This window comes from Vidua chalybeata, chromosome 4, assembly GCF_026979565.1.
Source record: "Vidua chalybeata isolate OUT-0048 chromosome 4, bVidCha1 merged haplotype, whole genome shotgun sequence".
Classification (NCBI taxonomy): Eukaryota; Metazoa; Chordata; class Aves; order Passeriformes; family Viduidae; genus Vidua; species Vidua chalybeata.
This window is the reverse complement of record NC_071533.1, coordinates 39,238,100-39,260,049: the sequence shown is the minus strand read 5'-3', so window position 1 is coordinate 39,260,049 and position 21,950 is coordinate 39,238,100. Positions and strand designations below refer to the sequence as shown.

The 21,950-nt window shown below is 45.3% G+C and overlaps 1 protein-coding gene across 1 annotated transcript in view; it reads right to left on the bottom strand.

Annotated features, from left to right (window-relative positions):
• The window catches only part of ENPP6 (ectonucleotide pyrophosphatase/phosphodiesterase 6), a 31,447-nt gene extending 20,359 nt beyond the window's left edge, over positions 1-11,088 (bottom strand). The window contains exons 1-2 of the mRNA XM_053941868.1: positions 10,833-11,088; positions 1,202-1,381 (exon numbers count right to left, since the gene is read on the bottom strand). Coding sequence (XP_053797843.1) covers positions 1,202-1,381; positions 10,833-11,088 — 436 coding nt within the window. The remainder of the gene's footprint in view (positions 1-1,201; positions 1,382-10,832) is intronic.
• Between the last annotated feature and the right edge of the window lie 10,862 nt (positions 11,089-21,950).

Genomic DNA, 21,950 nt, shown 5'->3' with positions numbered 1-21,950 from the left:
AATTTCTATATCCTACTATTTGCCTTGCTGTTAGATCACTTAGACATCTTCAGTAGGAAGCAGATTTTTTTCAGGGCTGATGTAAACTCTGACTGCCTCTGAGTCCATAAGGCAATATTGTCACCCTCAGATCTTTTTGCCTTTCAGTACTGTAGAAACACTTTGGATGGCTTTTCAATGTTTTTCATCTCGGTTCACTCTTTCTTCCCATTCCTTAGAATTGTGGGCTTTTTGCCAGCACACCCTTAGCCACATTGCATGGAAAGGCTGTGGCCAGGCACATGTGCATTGGGGTACAGAGACAAGCTGGCCAGGAGCCCATGGCATGAGTCAGCTGCCACTGCCCTGCTGGCACTGGCTGTATTCAGTACAGCTCTTCTACCAGCCCTCTGGTCCTCCAGCCTGCGCTTGCACATTGAGGGTACCTGCACACTGCTTAGGGTAGGTAGCAGTTAGATGGTAAACCAGTTGAGAATCTGGGTGCTTTGCAAGGGATTTGGTCTGGTTGCTCAGCTGGAACATCTATTTCCATGTGAGTCCCTAAATGTATAGCCTAAGGGGATACAATACTTCTGTTTGATGAAAAGGACTCATTATTATACATCCCTACTCATTCCACTGGTCCAGTATCTAACAAATGAGGAAGAGAAAGGCCAAGTCCCTCCAAATGAATGGTTCACACTCAGAGCATCTGGGTCTACAGATGAATTAACAGTGAAGGAGGACTGGAGGACAAGGATGCTTTGCTTTCAGCTGGATTTTCTTGTCCTCACAGAGCAGATCATCTTGAGCTCTCAGCTACTAATTTCCAGATTAAAACCAAAGAAGCACTGGGGGAGAGTGGTTACTGTTTAACTTTCATTGGACCATGAACCATTCATGGAGCAACCACTCAGCATAGTAGAAGTTACATGTAGGCAAGAGGAAAAAGCAGTTGATGGAGGAGGGGATATTCTTCAAGCCAGCACCCTCCTGAAGCTAGCATTTAGTGGAATGCTGCCTCTAGTGACACTTCACTCTTCTCCTTTCTAAGCATATGCAAATTGTCATGACCAAAGAAAAGCTAATTTGTTTCTATGCCTGGTTAGTAAAGCACAGAAAGTTCCTATCTGTATTTCAGAACTGTATTAGAGAGCCATTCCTACAGCATATGGAGTGCTCAAATGTCAAGGTGCATTGTAGCAATTTTTCACATACTAACCTGGCCAGTAGTACATGGAAACGTTCTTTTTAGCTTTCATCATTGTGACCCACAAAGGCTCTGATCCATTCCACCAGAGAGGCAGCAGGCTTTCTTTATTCACACCAATATCAAACGATACATTTGCCTTCTGGTCCCACATGTAGTTTCCAGTCATCTGATGGACCTCACAGTGGCGACCTTCGAGAGTGGAGAAAAAAGCAGCACAATCAGACTGGTGTTCTTCAGTAGAAGGATGCTGGTAGCACTACCACTGCTACTACTGGATCATCCAGCAAATCAGCTGAAAAGTCCTGTCTTGAATTCCAGGATCTCTTACCTTGCAACCATTCATAAAATCTCCCTCTTACCTTTCACTGGGGTGCTCCAGTTTGATTACTAAATCCCCCAGTTCAGACACCCAAAAGTCAGTTGCTGAAGTTTGTCAGCCCCCTGTATTCCCTTCACAATCAACAGATAAGAAGAGTCATGTCTAGAAAGCAATTCATGCCACCCTAGTGTATGTAATAACTGATATAATAATATAACTAATATAACTAATTAACTAAGAAGATAACTAATATAATCTTCTACTTCTTGTAATTGTCAGAAGAGAAGATGCTATATTTTAATAATTATTCTGAAGATGAATTAACAGAAATGGGAAAAGAAATGTTGAAGAATAAGTTGTACTGGAAGTTCCTTATTTACATATCTTAAAAAGCAACGACTGAAGCATGTGATAGACACTGTCCTCATTAGCTGGTGAGTCATGTTATTGCAGGGATCTAGATAATAGGATTTTATTATTTTGAGCCTGAGCATGGTGATCAGAACTGAAATAACCTTGGTATTCTTGTTCTGAAAAGATGTCATTTCAAGCAGAGGACTCTATATACTTTGGGGGCATGTGATCTTGAAATGGATTTTAAACTCTCCTTCCTTACTAAAAAGTATTTCAATTATGCAGAACATCTCCTCCTTCCCAGAGGAGATGTAAACTTCCTTCCCAGAGGTAAAAGGTGATCTCAGTTTGTGGCAGTCAATACTTATCATACTAACCCAAACAGGTTTAATATAGGAGAACTGGTGGATTGGATAGGCAGTAATTGCTTCTCTTCAGACTGCCAAGTGCTCTCTTTTCTGTAAGACTCAAAAGAGATAGAAGGGAAGTCTCAATAATGCATCAAAAGCACAACTGTACAATTTACAGGACAACCTCAGCTTCCTAAAGTCCACAAATTCCTCAGCATCTATCAACCTGATAAACTGTAGCAGGCAATTTGTGCCAGCCTGGGAAACTTACGGGTCAGTGCTGAAGCTCTATCAGTGTGAAACCTACATATTAGGGATCTGTATGATGTATAGGGTAGTCTTCATATAGACTTAATGAGCTCTAGCTGCTACTGATCCTAGAGGACTTAAGGTCTACTGTTTGTCCACTTTTTTAAGGAAGAGGTTGGAGACTGTTCTTTGTAGTATTGTTGGGAAATTTAATTAACTGTTTGAACTAATACAGAGGAGAGTGTTCAGTTCTCCACATTAGATTAGTTCGATTTTCTATGGACTCCAAATCCTTTTTTTACTGTGGAAAAACTGGCCTAGAAGACGCTAAGGCATCAGTTTTCATTGCAGACATCCCTGGTTCACAGGGTCAGAAAAGAAGATCAGGTGAGCAACACATCAAAAGATATGACCATTTAATGTCATTCATGTCTGCCTACCTGAGGCCTGTGTCTCAAAAAGACCCTAGACCTCCTTGGAAGACATCAGTAATCAAGAAATTAACCTCTTCCTTCAGTTGCTCCTCCCAAGATTTGTCATCAGTTAATAATGTTCAAAAGTATACACGATGTCTAATTTTATTTTTGACCTTTGTTAATCTTCAACCATGGCTATTCTGATCCTTGCTCACTAGATTGAAAAGCCCTGGAATAACTGGAATTCCTGCCCCTGCCCCCTCCCCCCAGGATTCTCGTACACAGAATTAAGGCCATTTCTCAAGTTTCTTTTGGGTCCAACCCTTTTTCTTTATATCCTGTTTTCACTTGTTTTCTCCAGCCTAAGAAAATTACCTTTAGTATACTTCTTTTGAATCATTATCAAAATAGCAACATGGTGTTAGATAGTCACCATAACATTCAGAATTTATTATTTCTTCCATTACTGCAGCTTTCCTCTGTAATCAAACATTATCTTAAGAGTTTCAAAAATAGAAACAGGACAGAAAGCAATTTCGGCATACAGATGTCACTATTTAAACTCACTGTAATTGTAGTAAAAATTACTCCTTCTTCAAGCAACAGAGGAAAACAAAGAGAGTATAGTTCCCAAGAATATGATAACTGCTGTATCCTTCTGGAGGAGAGCCAGCAAAAGCATTTGCAAGTCTGCATGCTACAGCTTACTTGGACACTACACTTCATACAGCATTTGTCTAAAGCACATTCCCATGTCTCCAGGCACTTTCGTCAGCCTTCAAATGAATCTCTGCAAAACAAAGACGAAATTTAAAAGGCCAGCAGAACCCACAGCCACTGGGCCACCCACAGCAGCAGCACAGTAACGCTGAGTGCTGAGCACCCTGCCCTGGCTGCGTGTGAGATCCGAAAACCAGTGTGTGTGCTCCTGGGGCATTTGCCATCTCTGCACTGAGCAAATCAGATTTATCAGAGAACCCACAGTGTGCGTATTAGCCAATGCAGCAAAGGTACCATAATCTGATGGTGAATATCAGTACATGCATTTAGCTTAAAGCACTATGCAAAATTATACACATGCCTTGTCACTATCGTGAGACCTTTCCTCTCATGTCCCACCACAATGTCCCCACTCTCTGGAAAGTGACAAGAGTCGGGGGGGCAGATGCAAGCACGGGCTGCCACAGGTCTATACAGTCTTGGGAATAGTTAAGTTCCTCCATGCAAACAGCAAGACAACTTGCCTTGGGAAATGCTCTGCTCATGCTCCCTCCCATAACAATGAAGAAAGCAGGACTTAAAAGTCACCAGCATCATATTCCTGTTCTGGAGCAGATATAGTGGTTACTGTCCCCAGGAACTAAGCTTGATATACGCACTGCTCTACTGTTCACCTGATGGGTCTCACCTGCTCTGCTCTGATGAGAAAGACCACAGGGTAAAAACGAAACCCATGTGCTAAACCCTAAGCAGCCTGGAGAAGGCCAGAGTTCATGAGAAGTCTCAGGGGAATGCTGGCCTGGCAAAGTGGCCCTGCCATCTGCAGACCCCCAAGTAAAACCAATACTTGCATGATGTGCATGGACAATTCATATTCCAAAGGAGTTTGCTGGCAAAGTCTTTCCAAATTTTTATGACCTCTAATATTAGACAAAGCCAAAGCATGAACACCTTAGTCTGTGTCAGGCAAGACTTTGCAATTCAAGTAGGATCACATCAAAAAACTCAGAAAAATCTCTGCTATACACAGCATTATTTTTTTTCCCTAAAGGGAATTCATTTAGTAAGAGCTTGAAACTCTTAATTCAATGCTTTCATCATGGGGACGGGTTTGGGTGCACAAAAATTGCTAATAAATCACCCAGCTGAGGCTTTGCAGATGCTTTCTTGTGTGGAAAGTCAGGTCTTGTGTCCCTGGAGATCCAGGACTCTGAGCTGTTGTTTGTTCTCCTGAATTGTGGCAGGCTCAGGGACCACTCTGGGACCCCTGAACCCCCAGAGCTGGGTGTGGCTTGAGGGCACTGAAGCTCCAAGCACTGGGCAGAACAACAGACAAAGCTGCTGCCTGCATTATTAGATAGAGTATGAGTCTCTGGCAGTGACTTCAGCTCTGGGCTAAGAAATACCTTGATACGTGAATGTCTATTTACCTAACAGCTGGTAGTAGGTACACTAGTTGTGAGCTGTGAGATTGTAGCTATTAAGGAGGAAAAAAACTCTGTATTTTAATTTGTAGTGTTGTGAACTTTGTGTTAGAAAAAACTTTCTGTTCTACATTTTAGAAGTGTTTCCAATTTTTTAACTGGTAGAAAGCAAACACAGATTTTTGCAATATTTTGTGTGTGAAAGAGAAAAATCTTGATGCTTGGCTTTGCAGCCTTTCTGCAGGTGGTGAGTAAACAAAGTGAGAGGAAGAATGTGAAAAAGAAAATCCTTCTGGTTCCCACTATCTTTTCCAGCGTGCTCTTGCTGGGATAGTACCCTTTCTCTGCCAGTTAACAGTGTTACCACAGCTCATGCTCCTTTGCTGCCCAACACAGAGTTTTAGAAATGGAAAGCTAATGAATTCAAGAAAAGGAAGAGGCTTGATTTCAGAGCCTTATGTCACAAACAGAATCTTTTAAATCTCTGCTGCTTCTGGCATCTGTAGCTGTTTGAGAGGACCAACTAGAAAAAGTCATTTTCCCTTGTGCGCTTTGGGCCCTTCAGGATTTTTTTTAAGCTTGTAGAGAGATATAGTTTTAGTTTGTGTGTATGTAATAAACTTCCCTGTTGTACTCCTATCCTTCCACTTTTTATGCCTCAGAATACATGCAGGTATCGCTTAAAGAGTTAAGAACTTGCTTAACTGCTGAACAGAAATTGTCCGCGTCCTTTTCTGGACAAGGCTGGAGTCAGGATGCCACTAACTGTGCAGCAGAAAAGAGGCATCCACCAGAACCATCACCAGGCTGGGCTTCCTTCAGGTACTGAGTGGAAGGAGCCTGGAGCTGCTGTGCTTTTAATCAAGAAACCTCTCACAGTAAATAGTAAATATACAAGTACGTGTGCACATCAGCCAGACTCCAGGAGATTCCAGGGTTGGGAGCCCAGAAGGTATTTTCTCCTAGAAAACATGGAATAAATGGGGTGCAGTGTATATTGATTTGCTGTGCTCAGGGGGGAACAGATGTAGACTGTTTCTTGGACTTTGGCATCATCCACCAAACCCCCTCAGCAGTTAAGTATGCCAAAATCAAGAGTGAGGAGTGAAGGCAAGATTGTTGAAACATAGAAGATGGGTGAAATCTTCAGTCTGGCAGAGTGGACCTTGATGTCACCGATCTGTGGGAGCTCTGCCATGTCACCCCAACTCCCTACTGCTATGCAGAGGAAGAGGTGATGGCATCTGTAGGGATGAGCTGCAGTGGCTGAGAAACCACCACTCACCACGACACCGTTGTTTAGACAACGCCCAAATGTGTCATCACTCTGTTACAGTGAGTCTGGGCACCCCTGCAAAGGCCACAGCCCTCACTCTGGGTGCAGGAGACTGCAACGTCCTCCTGTCTACCTCTTCCTCCACTCCTCAAGCTTCAGGGGACCTCACAGCCCCTCTGCCACTTATTTAAGATCAGAGTCCTCCAAAGAGGTGCATGGAGGCTCCTTGCTGGCTCCTCTCCAAGCAGTTCCCCACCCATCTCTGCAATCAGGGGGTCCCTTTGCTTCCCATGGAGGCCAAGTCAAATATGACTCTTGGATGTGGGGCTGCACAGCTGACCAGGCAGCTGGCACATCCACAAGGAAGACCTGCCAGAAAGACTTCATTTCTAGTTACGATCTTGGAAAAGAAATCCTTTCTGGATTTCTATCTCAGATATGATAGTCTCTGTTCATGTTTCTGCTGGCTGGAAATGTGAGGTGCCCCTGAGTGCTCTCAGCTGGGGGAGACTTCAGGAGAGCTGGGCTGCAGGGAGTCCTTCATCACCCCTCCAACACCTGCAGGTTGTCAGGTAAGGGAGACCCAACCAGAGCATGAGCAGCTTTTCTTGACAGATGGCACGAAGTGCTCCGAAGCAGTAACTCCTGCTTGCAGTGCTTACAGGGGAGACCTGAGACTTTCCACTGAACTTGGCATGAGAGCTCCCTGCAGAGCTCTCTCAGCAGGGAAAGGGAAAAATTAAAAACTCCCCACAGGATAACAACCCAAGATAGCTTGTGGTCTTAATTCCTTCCTTTCCAAAACAAACAGCACATGGTATGATTAAGGGAGCCTTTTAGAATAGACATATTTGGACTCCTCCTCACCTCCCTTGCCAAGCCCACAAAGAGACCTGCAAAAGCTGTGTCACAGCTGCAACATCTCCTTTTACCTAATTCTCCATTTCATTTTTTTCAGGTCAACAATTGCAATATTGTAACTGCACCATGGAGAGCCAGGACACCGGGTAGGATTCATTCTAGCAGCTCAGAAAGAAACCCAACCACCTAAAAACGAGTCTTTCTGCCACAGTTGAAGCCAATGCTAAGAAACAAGGCATAATGGAAGTTGCTAGAGAAGACTGCTTTTCAAAGAGTTGGATTTTAAGCTAGCACATCCTTGAGCTACCTTGCACAGCACCAGATTTTTGTAACAAAAACAAAAGCTTCTCCGGTTGCTTGTCAGTGATATCCCTTTGCACCAGCCCTGATTCGGCTTTTGTTTGGTGCTTCTTCAAGCAAATAGCAGGTCCTGATGCCACGCCCTGGCTTGCAGGAATACTGGAGCTTTATCCCAAACTCTGAATTATTTAGTGATTTTACACTTTTCTATGCCCTGGTTTTCTTTCTCATAGTTGCGACAGGAAAGGAAAAGACCTCTAAGCAGGCTCTGGGCTTTGGGGCTGAGGCTTTCTGTGTGTCTTGGGGAAGCTCCAACAACTATCTTTTCACAGATTAACAGCTGCAGGAGGGGGATCCATGAAGATCTCTGCCATAGCCCTGCAGCACTGCATGACCACAAGCAAGTTCACCTCCCTCCCATGTTTTCCTTCCAAAATTTCACCAGGCTGGACCCTGTTCATCCAGCTGTGTCAGTGCTTGACCCAGCACCAGTCTCAGCAGAAAGGGGTGTGGTTCTCATTAGCATATGTTAGTTAGCTGCTGTTAGATCTGTGGCTTTTGGTCAACATTACGGTTGCACTACTTGGCATCTGCACTGAGAAGCACTGGGGCAATGCTGCTGATCTCCATAACCTCTGCCGGCAGGTCTGGGCAGGAGGAGGAGGTGAGTTCATGTCTGAGGAGACTGACCTGTCCCAACGGTGATGGTATTTGTGGGGCAGAGTCCACTGTCCTCCTCCAAAGCCACAAAAACGAGAGAGAACCTCTCTCATTTGGTAACAACTCAACCGCTGTGGAGTCATGAAAGTTGCATGGATGTGAGGTGAAAGGCAGTAGGCAGAAAGGAAAGGCTTTGCTCACAAGAATGGAGGCAAGTCAGACACACACAAACTACAACACTTTATGCACATGTTGTCCAAGACCTGGCAGCCATGAATGCTCCTGAATGGACACAGAGCCATAAGGCCTTGTGAATGAGCAGAGAAAGAAGGGACAGGAGTATTTATCAAAACAAACAAAAAAACCAAAGTGGGATATCATGAACAAGCCAGGGGTGGGAATGTGCACTTTCTTAAACTGATGTAGCTGAAAGACTTCAATATACTACAAAGACAAATGCAATGTTTTCAAAGTTAAAATGTGACTTTCTTAGCAGCTCCTGAAACAGCAGTGTAGGACAAGACATGAAGAATAATTTATTCCTGATTTCTCAGAAGAAATTATGGCAGCATTTAACTACCAGACATCCCAGTCAGAAACAGAAATAAAAGCAGTTACAGTTGTGTCTGCCTGCAGCAGAGGGGCTGCATGGCTGGTGAGATGTGATGAAAGCTTCCCCATGACCATACAGCAGCAGGGAAACAGTAGCTTGCCACTCCCTGAGCAGGTCACTATGCTTGTGTCACCCTGCCATGCTGAATTTTCTCCAAAACCTGTCCCAGCTTTGCAAATCTAATGGATGCAGACCGAACACTGCTTAACACTACATCTGCCGCATGCTCTGCACTCCTAACCCAAATACCCCATAAAACCTCCTTTCAGTGGAAATGGCACCATGGCCCCAAAGGGTAAGAACAGTGCAGCTATGGGATTTACCCTGCTGTCAGGCCAAGACACAGTCATGGGGCTCACTAACACCCCAAGGGCTCAAGGACAGTCTTGGATATTCCTCTGGGCAATGTTCATCACCTAAACTTAGTCCTCAATTGGTTCCTGACCTACTTAACACTACTGTGACTCATGTGTTAGGGAGGTGAATTGCTATTTGCAATTAAACTGTATTTGCATTGATATCCTTACCATAAAGTCTGGGAGGCTTGCAAGAAGATTGAGTTTGGTCTCACATACTATCTATTGCTTCAGACTGAGGTGCAGGTTTCTACTAAAAATATGGAAAGTCCAGTAGTGGTTTTTTCATCTCTTAAAAAAACCCCTTCTTTGTGAGTACAAAGTAGGAGGTTTTCAAAACTCTTCAAAAGGCTGATAATAGACTTCACTTCATGCATACACACTTAATAGAAATGATGACTAAATGTGGTTAGGAGTGAAATGTCACTCACTTTTCTTCTCTCCTTAACAGCTCCATCCAAAGATTTTTTGCACCTATGAAGTGTTAGGTCAGTTTGCCTATGTACACCTAAAGAACATGGCCTGGAGTAGAACACCTCTGTTTTCTGTCATGACATTTATTCTGTATTCATATATTTGCACCAAATAATGAAAAAGAATGGAAACTAACCCTGTGATGGTTTTATACTCTTCAATCAGAGATGAGCAAGAAAAAAGTGTTTCCCTTGAGAGACAGGGAAGAAGGGGTTAAGCAGTTTCAAAACAAGCTAGGCACAACTGATGTCAGATTTTTGTCTTACAATGGCATCTATTTGCTTTCCCAGCAAGCAGTATATGAATCACTGGGCACTGCATTGTTCCAAGAATAGTGGAAGATGCCACATATCTTAGGAGAGGATAGATTTTCTTACTCCTCCTCATTGGTTGGAAACTCCTGCTTATTGAATAACTCCAGAGAGAAATCCAACTAGAAACTCCAGGAAAAAAAAAAACCCAAAACTGTTTTGTTGGGTTTTTTTTTTAATTTAACTTTTGTTTCCTTAATGTCTGTCTCTGAAAGAATTGGTGCAGCTCTACTCTCTGCACCTTCCTAGTGTCACGGTAATCAAGTGTCCTCCTCAGAAGATTAAAAGCAAATCAGCATCATGAAATCTATGACTTTCCTCTCAATTTTCTGAAAGCGTTCCCTGGACATTCTGAAAAACTGCAGGGGAGGAAAAACAAAAATCCTGACTGTTTTTCCATTTGGCTATTTTGAATTATTACAGATATGAAGACTTGTAGCAAAGTTAAGAAAACAGAAAATCTACTAAGTTTAAAAAGAAATTTAATGTGGAACTTGCCAAAACAGACCTGCTGACTGAAAATAAGTTCTTAGTTTAGCCACGCTCAGTTGACATGCATTTTTATTAAAGCCCCTGAGCAGTCTCTGTATTCATTTTCCATGCAGTCCCAGTTGTTTCTATGTTCTAGATGTATGCAGTAGCCCCATTGGTGCTTGCACCAGGCAAGCTGGCCATGATGCTGAGGTGGCAGCAGGTAGGGACCCAGCTACACCTTGGATAAGCAAAATGGAACTGAAAAAATTAGCTGCAGGTGGCATTTCCAAATTTGGAGCACAATTCAGAGAAACAACTCTGGGCTGTTATACCACAGTGCTTTTAAACTTCCAGCTAAAAGCACGACTTGGGTTATTTTTATATCTTCTTTGGAAGAAAAAGTCACAGGGAGCTGCCTTCCACCTTGGCACGGGGAGCTGGCAGCTCTGAGGAGCATCACAGCACAGAAACACAAGTACTCACCCGTCATCAGTGTGTAGTAATTTGGGTAAGAGAGGCTGGGGAAGTCTGGGGTCATGTAATCCACCTTCACCCCCATGTTCACAATGTCCCGAAAGCCCGGCAGACCCTCCAGCTCGCTGTCATCAATGTAATCGAAGCGAAAGCCGTCGAGCAGGAACACCAGGAGCTTGCGGTGGGCCGAGGAGGCGGCGGGAAGCGGCAGGAGGGCGGTGAGGACAGCAGCCAGGAGGGCGGCGAGGAGGCTGCGGCTCTCCATGGCAGGCGGCGGCGAGGGATCTGCGGCAGCTCCGGGACCTGGCACTGCCGTCCCCCTCCCGCTTCCAGCGCCCGCGTTAAAGCTACAGCGCTGCCCCGCGCCGCGGGCGTGGCAGGTCACAGGTTAATTGCAAGCAGATGATTAACCTCGAGCTGAGGGATGAGCTTGGTCCTTCCCAGCTGCCGGAAAAATGCTTCGCAGCGATGGGGAACACCCAGTATAAAAGTAACTGGAGCCTCTCAGGACGCTCCGCAGACGCTCCCGAGGCAGTGCGGGCACGCTGCCCGCTGGCCCCGGCGAGGAGGGGCCGCGGCGCCCGGCGCGCTCCCACCGCCGCACGGAGCGGAGCCCGCTGGCCGCCCAGCCCAGCCCAGCCCAGCCCAGCCCAGCTCCGCGCCGGGACTGCGACTCGCAGGGGTCTCGCAGAGAGGGGCTGCAGCCTTTGAAACACAGCCTCACATCTCCAGCAGCGCGAACGCGGGCTTGCTTCGCATCTCTCCGGCAGCGGCTTCTGATCGAACTCAGAGTGAGATTAAGACAAAGCATCTCCCCAGCTGGGAAGTGCGGTATGTGTGAGTTGAGGTCCAGCATTTCGATGGCATGGCGGTACTGCAGAGCTCCAGCTGAGCAGGCTCTCCTCTCTCTACCTTGGATGCGAGCCCCTGCAAAGGTCCCTGTCCTCTCGGTTTCCTCTGTGCTGCCCTGGGACTAATCTAGCTCCTGATGCACCAGCAGAAAAATCTAGCTTCAGCTAGATAACGATATATTTATTTTCTGGCTGTTGATATTATTTAGATATTCAGTGCTGGATAGTGCCTAATTTCATATTAAAAACAAAAAAAGTGTTCACATTTTAGTTACCACCAGGTTCTTCTTCTTAAAAAAACCTAACAATACCTCTAATGCAATGCCAGCACCTGTTGCACACCATAACTGCACTTTACTTTCTTTTTTTTTTTTTTTTTCCAAATAGAAGAATTTCATAGCATTCATAACATTGTCTGTGGGAAATGCCCTTTGCTGATGTTCCCACCTGGGGAAGGTTGCAATAGCTGGCCACCACCCCAGTGTGGGCATCTGAACTTCTCCTTACTCCTTACAAAGCTCCCCATTGCACATCCAGCACACCAGTTGCCTCTTGGCAAATACTGGGCTGGTGCAGGCTCAGCAAGACAGCTTTCAGCCCCATTTGCCCCAAACACTTATTTAGCCCCTTGCAAACCCCCCTCATGTCCTGGCTTGCCTTCTGCACAATGTTGCACTGGGTGGTGGTGCCTATGAGCCAAAGCTGCTGCCTGCAGGTCACCGCTCCCAGGATATGGCTGGAGACATTCTGTCCGTGCCCTTCTAACCACAGGTCTTCCAGCTCAAGAAAGAAGATGCCCTGTCAGAGAAGGGGTGCTGGGACTTTCTATAGGAGGTAGTCATTCCAAGAAGGTGGAAGAGGATGGAGTAGGAGTGCAGCCAAGCAGAACTGCACAGGCCCTTCAGCTGCCTGTGCTTTTTTTACCTTCTCAGTAAAATTCCTCACACATCCTCCCTATCAGTGGACTAAATGCACTCTTCATGGACATCTCCCTCTCTGTCATGTGCCCAGCCACTTTTTTGCCCCTTTTCCCCCCCTTTATTTTCATGTGCCCCTTGGAGTCCAGCACTTGGGACATACCCTCACATCAGTTAAACCTGAGGCAAGAACTTGAAGCATTTCTAAGTCCAGCTCAGGGATCTTTAAAGCAACATAGGGACCTAGCCATTCAGGGCTTTATCCCTCTTCACAAACATTTACTTTGGAAGCCTTGCATTGCTAGCTATCATCATCTTGACAACTTCAGTTCCATGTTTTGACTTTCCTTATCTTGCTTGGCTGTAGTTAATTTATTTTCTCACAGTGCAGTAGCAGTTTTCTCAGCAAAAACCAACCTGGGGTCACACAGCTGTGCCGCACCTTGTGTCAGAGACAGCTGAGCCCGGGGGCCATCCATAAAGCTTCCTGCCCACGAGAGGGAAATCTGGACCGTGGTCCCCTGGGATGATAAAAGGTCCTGGTCCTCTGAGCAGACATTGCCTGGGAGAGCCAGGCAGTACTGGCATGCTCTAGCTGAACATTGAAGGAAAACACACAAATCCTGCCGTGCGAGGGAGAGCCACGGGGCTGCGTGACCCGGGCAGTTGCTCTGTGCTCTGAGAGCGTCCCAGCCCGTGCAAGGCTGCCACTGCCCTGCCCGCAGGGACGAGCTGCAGCTGCACACCAGCCTGCTGGGGACGTGACAGCCTGGGCAGTGCTGTGGGCAGCTGCCTGCCTGAGGGATGGCACGTGCTGCGTGCCACACCTATGCAGAGCCACCACTCTTCTCAGCCATCTCCAGACTCCACAGGGTCTCAGCCCGTGGGTCTGCCACTTCATCTGCCTCCTGAGGTGAATATGCACATCCTGCTTCTGCTGCCCCGCGCTGGACTTCCAGGATGAGAGGTAGCCCTGCAGAACTTGTGTTGAGACAGCATTTCTACTAGTGCTCACTGTGGATTTTCACTATAGCAAAAACCATGTTATGGGCTTGGAGCCACCTGTAATGTCACATCTTGGCCAAGCCACTGTGGTAATTTATTATGTCCATACTTAAATTGAATGAACTCAGAAACATGTTCAGAAATGGGGAGGGAAATATTATTATGCACCTCTTGGCAGACCCATGAGGTCACTGACATTGATGCCTTGGCTTGTCCTCTAATGTATGGCCTCTGGGCTTACCAGCGGGGCTCAGCAGCAACAGCAGCTGCTGCCCATGAAGGAATGGGATAATAAAGGAGAGACAGTAAAGTGTCTGAGATGGACTCTCACCTTGAAAGGATGACCAGGTTTTTGAGGTGGTTAGACCAAGAAGCCAGGCTTCCATCATGAGATGGTACAAAATATGTCTTCTTAACATTTTAAGGCATTATGAAATAACACCTTCCTTTCAAAAGGGTTGCAACCTTTTATTTAACAGCCCCTTAAGAGAAAGCTCTGTCTGAGCTGACAGTGGCATGAGCGACAATTGGTGCAAGGTACCAGAGCTTGAAGTCTGCCTTAAGAATTGGAATTTACAGGTTTCCACTCAACAGATAAGAGTAAGGCCTGAGAGGGGTTAAAGGACTAGTGAGCCATCTAACCACGATGCTGTATAATACCAACTTGTGTTTTGACAGACAATCCCCCTGAAGAGTGGGACTGGAGCCAAACAGTCTCTAGCTTGGCAGAGACAGATCCTAGCAATACATTTCATTCATGCCAAGCAATGTTGATTTGCTTTGGTTCACATTCATTTGTAAGCACCCTGTCTGCACAAAGCCCCAGATGGCCGTGGAGACTCCAGCACAACAATATTTTGATACAAATGCTCTTACAAAAGCTAACAGAGCCTGAGCTGGTGTCTGGGGACAACAGTCCTCACTAGTTAGCTGTGAGACAGGGTTTAGGAAGAAGCATGCATAAAGAAAATTCCTCAACTCAAATTGAACATTGATCCAAAATTGTTTGAGAAAAGATCCTCAACCACTTAGATTGTTCAAGAAATCCTCTTGGCAAAAACTGCCTTCAGTGTCCTTGAATTTTTTTTTCCCCACTCCTACAGAAATCACAAACTTAACAATAGAAATGAAAGAAAATTCTCTGGGCTCACACCAATAGCTCAATCTGTCTTGTCAGATACACCAGCCTTCCTGGCAGTGCAACTCTATCTGTGCTCTTAGGTCCATGAGCACATGCAATAACAACAGCTGCTAAAATAAAACATAATTTCTCTTTTCCCCAGTGAACTAGAAAATCTAAGAGGAAAACTTGTCCTTTGTCTTCTGAAAGAAAGAAAAGAAATCATAACATGGCTCATTGACAGCTTGTAATTCCTTTTCAGTTCCTGTTCTCCTTCACACAAAGTAGTAGTTGAACACTTTGGCCAATACAGCCTGACTAGTTTAGTTGTTTCTTTTCTGTCATTAGAGAAGAATGCAGGCCACATCCAGACATAAAATCCTTGAGCTGCTTGCAGTTCTTTGAAGAAGAGGGTTTGTGCCAGTCTGTAGTTTTAATTCTGCAGGTCTAAGGTTCTTCTTCTTCTTCTTCTGCCCACCAAACCCAAGATAAAAACGTCACAGGTTGTGCTATGCCCACTGCTGACTTCCACAGAAAACCTCTGGCAACCTATCAGCCTTCTGAGCTGACAGGTTTTACCTTGGTAGAAGTCCTTGGCTGCAGGAGTTTATTATCAGTTTCTTTGTGCATTCTCACAAATGCTTCTGCAAGGAGGTGTGCATTAGGCAAGGCATCTGCTGCTCCTTCAGACCTTCCTGGATGATACTTTATGTCAAGTCAGTTATTTCTGTGACCTTGTGGTATGCAGTGGTTCATCCACGAGGAATTCAAGACATAAGAAGTAGGTTGCTCTTGCTGTCAGCCATGCACAGATGTATATAATAAAGTCACACACTTGTTAGCTACAGAGCATGTCAAAGCCAGAAACTCCAGCTTTCCTGGAGAAAATCAGAGATCTTTCACTGTTTCTTGAGACAAAGTTTTCCTCTAACCTAACTATCTGGTATGAGACTTGCCTTACTGAAAATATTCACGTGCTGAATAAGGAGTACATCACAGTGGGACAGTGACCATCCTGATTGACACCCAGGGGCTGTTTAATGTTCTTTGAAGTGCCTCAAGTCAGGCAACTATGACATTTACAGAACACCTCTCCATTATCTCTTACTCTGTCCTTCACTACTGCAGTCACAGGTCATATCAATAACTTTTCTATTTGAAGAATATCTCTTGGAGAAGAAGAAATTTAGTGGAACTAGTGGAGACCCCTCAGTGGCTCCCAGTTTCCTTGCAAGGAGCTGCATGGGCTTGGTACATAATTGTCAGCACTGCTCTGTGAATGCTCCCTGACAGTGGTGTCCTTGGGCAACAGGCTGTGCTTTCATGAAGTGTAACTAGAGTGAACAAAGAGGGTGGCTCTTTGCACCATAGCACTGTTCGGGTGTGCAAGGCCTTTTCCCTGGAGACCCTGACTGCTAAAAGCATAGGTGGGACAAATTCACAGGAAGGAAGTGCACCCAGACTGGAAAACACAAACAGCACACACTCCAGCCATCTTAGAACTTTATGTTCTTACAGAGGGTGAACAGGAGTGTTTAATCACTGGGAGAACCTTTCAAGTGTTTTGCTTAGCACCTCTCTTAACCCAGTGTTCTATGATCACTACCCAGACCTCCAAGAGCACCTTCTCTTAATGGTTTCTCTTGGGCAGTAATTGCAGCTCTCTCTTGCCCACTTTACACAGATACCTGAACTGCTGCAGTGGACGTTCATAGCTGAGAAGAAAAGGGCTGGGGGGCCAGCAGCAGGGGGGATATGTCTCCAACAGGACTGAATCCAGTCAGCACTGCCTGATGTCAGCCCCCTATATCAGCCAGGTGCTGCCCAGCAGGAGAGGCTGCACTACTGCACACCGGAGGTGGGAAGGAGAGGATGCAAATTCCACTTCAAATAAGCTCCCAAAAGAGGCCCCTAAGGAAAAGCATGCTTCATATAGCTAGTGTGGGTTGGAATAACAATTTTGACCTGAACCCTGCAGAGCCACAGAGGTTATGAGTTACTTCCTAGCGGTCATAAAGGCAATTAAGAAAAAATAAACAGTTCACCAGTGGGCTTAAACTCACTCCACAGGGAACCTCTGTCACTGAAAGATACGTAGGAGCTCAGGTCAAGAAACACTGGGAAGCCTGCACCAGCCAGTGGCTGCATGTGACACAAGATCACCTCCTCCCTCACCCCATGATGTGTCAGCCTGAGCACAGGACTGTCCAGCTCAAGGGGAGGGTGTCATTTTCTTGGACTGAAACTAGTCTTCAACCCTTCCAAAGACTATGAGTTTTGCTTGGATATCAACTCATCTCCACCACCACTATTTCCCCAACATTTATAACTCACATCTCTGCAACATTACTACTTAATTAGCCCAAGACTGCTTGTCTGAACATTGGTGTTCTGTAACACAGGAATTTTTATCTCATTGAGGAGACCTTGTGCAATGCATTTCTCTGTTGAAATCAGAGAAGTTAAGTTTGCTAGACAGCAAAACCAGATAGTCACCCCTAAGCACCTGGATTCTGTATATTCTACTTCATCTATAATGTGTGGTCATTTCTCATATGGTGGGGGACTGTGGTGAAGGTTACTGCTGTTCAAGAAACTGGTGTTAACATGTAATGGTGTGAGTGGGGATGAAAACTTGGCAAGCTAAGCAGGCTGATCAAGATTATTTTGTTTATTTAGTATAAAAATACAAAACTACAATCAGCCAAATAAAATAATCCTGCTGTGTTGTGACACTAACATGTTCCTCAGCACTTGAACTCAACACATCCCTTCATATGCCAGTGGCTCCTCCAAGAAAACAACTTGGTATTCTGCATGTCCCCCAGTGCCTTGCACAGCAGTTCCTGCTGGTTTATGATCTTGCTTGAGCATCAGCCTTAAAAGATGAAAGTATGAGATTAAAGTCTAACAATCTTGCAAAATCTTACAGCCATCTAGTGCTAGTCAAATGTAGACCTATTCAGCAAAGTATTTGGGTTTCAGATTTTCCCATTAAATGAGGGGTAATTTGAGAGGTTAAAATATCTGGCAAATAAATATTCCAGTGCCTACTTTCCAAGAACAAACAAATATTTTATGTTTGATCTTTCTGCTAGAGTTCTACATGGAGCACAAAGAGACTTAAAACATTAGCTTGAACTTAGTATACCTACAAAGTAAACTATCCAGGTCTAGCATAAAATGTAATTTTAAAACTAAAAAAATATTTGGCATTTGGCATCCTTTATAGCCCAGAGGTTACAGGGAGTTCAGCTTTAACTTTTGACATTAGTGCTTAAGAACTGAGGGATTTGGGCTTGTATCATGATCTAACAAAGAAACAGGCCTTTATTCTGACAGTAGTTATTTAAGCTAACTTGAGAATATTTATAATTAGGTGCCAAAGTCTGGCCTCTGACAGGCTGCCTGCAGCAAGCATGCCCTGTGCTGCAGACAGTTTGCTGCCTACAGTTGCCCTTACTTTTTTTGTTGTGCCACTGCAAATTGTCCATCTTGGCTTTCATACTTTTGATCTCATGAGTCCTGGCTTTTCATTACTGTATCTTATTCATTAGTAAGGCTATGCTGGAGGTTGAAATCCTTACCTGGAAGACACAAATTAAAGTCTCAATTTTGCCCATTGTTCAGAAACTACGAGTGTCTGGTTCTCATCTTGCTGACTCCTGAGTCACCCCTGGGGAGTTTGCTCCCACAGAGAAGCTGTTTTACAACCCAACCACTGCTCTGGGTAAAGAAATATTCTCATGATGTCTGTTTCCCAGCTTTGGGTGTTTCTCCATCAACAAGCTACAACTTCTCAAGCAAAGCCTTATCTACATCAGATTTTCTTACAGGTAGGGTCCCATCCCTGTCTAAGCACCATGGATGACGTCCTTCCCTATAGGAAGGCATGGTCATATCTGGACATCAGGATCAGCATTACATTCTCTCACCAGCTATGTGCTCAAGTTGGGAAATCCTAACATATTGCTTATGGCTGGAGCTGGTCTCAGCCATGGCAGGAATCTTTTATCTGAGGACAGGAGCTAGAACAGCCCTCAGTCCTGGGGTATCTGATCTGATTTTTCCATCTGAGTGCTCAGAGGTCTCTGAGACAAATTCCCTTGATTTCTGTCCTCATTATCTCTTACTGCAAGTCAAAGCAGACTTCAGTAGGATTTCAGTGGGATCTGGATGTTGCAGATAGGATGTTTATCCTGCTTTGAATTCACTATGCCACATCTGCATCCTATTTCTCTTACCTTGACTTTGTGGCTTTACTGCTCTTCTCCACAGTACTGAGATTTATAATCACATCTTTCAATTCCAGTATTGAAGACAGTCTGTCATTTGACATTCTTCTGCTCTCTGTCAAGGCCCTGATCATAGACTTGAGTGAAATCATACTTTTCTTTTCCCTGAAATATGCCCCAGTGTGGAGGCTCCTATTTAGTGCTCTGTAAAAATGCTTTTATCTTTCTATGGACATCCTGAAGTCAATATGTTTTTAATCAATATCACCAGTTCTAGAAAGCAACAGTTCATGCTGCCAGGAGAAGCTGAAAACCTCAAGAGCCCTCATTTTCCTTTTCTCCTTCTTTTGTAAATGACTCTGGACTCCAGGGGCCATCTCCTGCCTGTGGAGAGACCTCCCTGCCTCCAGCCAAGGGGATCCTGCTTGTCCTGCTGTTTTACACATCCTCTGATGGCACAGCTTTTCCTCTAGCCCAGATAAGCCCATCTGGATGCTGGCAAACAAGCAAAGGGGGAGCATGTGTGAAGTATGTCTATATGAGCACACTGTCACCCCTTTTGCCTGAGTGACTGGCCACTGCACTGGACTGCTCTTGAGTACTCCCTTCAGCGGGAATGACTCAGAGAAGTTAAAGCTGTAGGTAGTTTTGTGGTTTTCTTGGAGAAGAAGCTAAACAAAGCTCTTGATTACCTGAAGTGAAGAGAAATAAACAGTAGTAAGGCTTACTTCTTGGGCAACCATCATCCCAGGGGATCCCAGAAGTCACAGTGCTTTGCATTCTTTCTGAGAGGTGCTTTTCTTCTGGTAGCCCTCCAACATCAGCTGTCTGATCTATCACTAGGGGGTAAGGAAGTTCAGGGGGCAAGGAAGGTTGTCATGAAGCCAAATCACTTCAGGCTCTTGTTTCCCCATACTGTTCCCTGTAGCTGTACGTGAGGCTGACACAGGGCAGGGAGGAGTGGGATGGGCTGGAAGGCACCACACTGACCACTAACAGACAAGCAGGTGAAAATGTGCCCTTTCCCCTGCTCAGGATAACCAGTAAAAACTTTTATTTGTCATCCTTCCTCTTTTATCACCAAAACAAATAGCACACAAAAATGGCACAGGCATCTTGACAAAATGACCTGCTCTCACTGCCACTTTAAGTAGGCACCACAGAAAGCCATGGCAAAGTAGTTCATGTTCCCAGAGTTCATTTTCACCTTGTTTCCAGGGTACCCTGTGCTGTGCCTGTCAGTGCTGGAGGCCACAACTGTTTCCTCTGATATACTGTGTCAGAAGTAGACAACCCCCCTGCCCCACCCTGCTGTTTGAGTGAAAACCCATTTGAAAAAATGGCTTCTTGTTTGCCACAGGCCAGGGCAGACCAGGACTGTGGTACTGGGCTCTGGGCTGCATCCTGTTAGGCATGTCCCCGGCCACCTCGCATGCAGAGGAGTGGAAAAGCATGGCTAAGGCCACATAGGCAGAGCAGAGGCAGCTGGTGCCCGAGGCGGAAAGCATGGGCGGTTCCTCCAGCACCAGTCTGCTGGGGCAGCCTGACGCCAACCAAGCTCTTTGCTCAGTCTGTTTTAATAGCACGTGGCTCATATTTTCTGTGTTTTTCCTCCTGACATTATGCTGATGTGTTAATCTATAGCATGGCAGCAAAAAAGGTCTGAGATTTCCTGCAGTGCTGTCAGCTGCTGGAACTGGACACCCTGTAATAACCTCCAGGGCCAATGGCCCGCTGCCTCCAATTCCCAATAAGGACTTATTTTCCTTGGCATGGCCAATACGTGCAAAACCTCATTCTGAGGGTTTTTTGAAAGAGAAAATAGGTGGCAAAGTGCTTAGCTCTTTCAAGGAAGTTTGGAAACGATGGAGAGCAACCATGTGAGCACTGAGAGTGGTTGTCCAGCTTCCAGCACAGAGTTGTAAATCATCTCCTGAATGGCTGTCACAAGCACACCAGATCACAACAAAGAAGCTATTTTTCTTTCATCAGGACTGCTCGTTCAGGATACAACACCACTGCTAATGCATTTAGCAGGTGCAAGAAACATTTGAAATGGATATCTTTTTTCCAAGAAATAAGGTTAAGAGCTTGTTTGCTCTGCTTGTTTGGAGCTTGACTTATTTTGGTATACTTCCCCACAGCTGCAGTTTTCTCCACAAGCTGGAAATGGTTGCACCAGAGGCAGTAGAGTTTCAGGAAAAAACAGGAATATTTCCAGTACTGCAGGCAGAGATTTACAACATGCTTTAAGGGAGCATCTCAAACTGTGTCCACCCTGGCTGGACTGGAGAAGTATTGGGGTCCCCACACCTGGGTTTGAAGCTGAAATCCAGGAGATGGTCCTGTGGAAGCACAGCCTGTGCCAACATGCTGTCCATGCTTTGTGCACAGTACTGGAGTTATCCACTCCCTTTCCTGGGGGAAAGAGTCAGTGTCGCTGTGGCTGACACCAGCTTGAGTCTCTCTGATGTGGTTTCCTCTCATCTGAAGGCCAGCATCTCATGCTGCCCCTTGCCAGTCTCTGTGCCATTCCCCAGGCACTTCCTTGTGCCCAGCATCTCCAGCATCCTTCCTGGCTCTGGTAGGCTGGGAAGGTGATTTCCAATTTCTGTTCTCCTTTGGGAACCAGTATTGCACAGGGGTCAGGCACATCCCTGGGGAGTGCCATGGGTTACCACCCCCTGCTCATTCAGTCCTCATAGCATAGCACTGCTGCCATGCTGGAATATGCCACAGGAATCACCTACAAGTGGTAGATTGGACCAATACTTTCTAAACATTAATTACAAGCATGTTATTTTAAAATGTGTGACATGAGCATCTATCAACAAGACTCTGGATGAATAGTAATTAAAGATACATTGCATGAGCCATTAAATGTTTTCCTACTGATGACGCTTGAAGCACATCTGAAGCCAAAGAAACTGAAAGGTAAATGCTGCTCATACACCAGTGTGAGACATCTTCCTTAGAAAACTGTCTGTGGGTGGCACAGC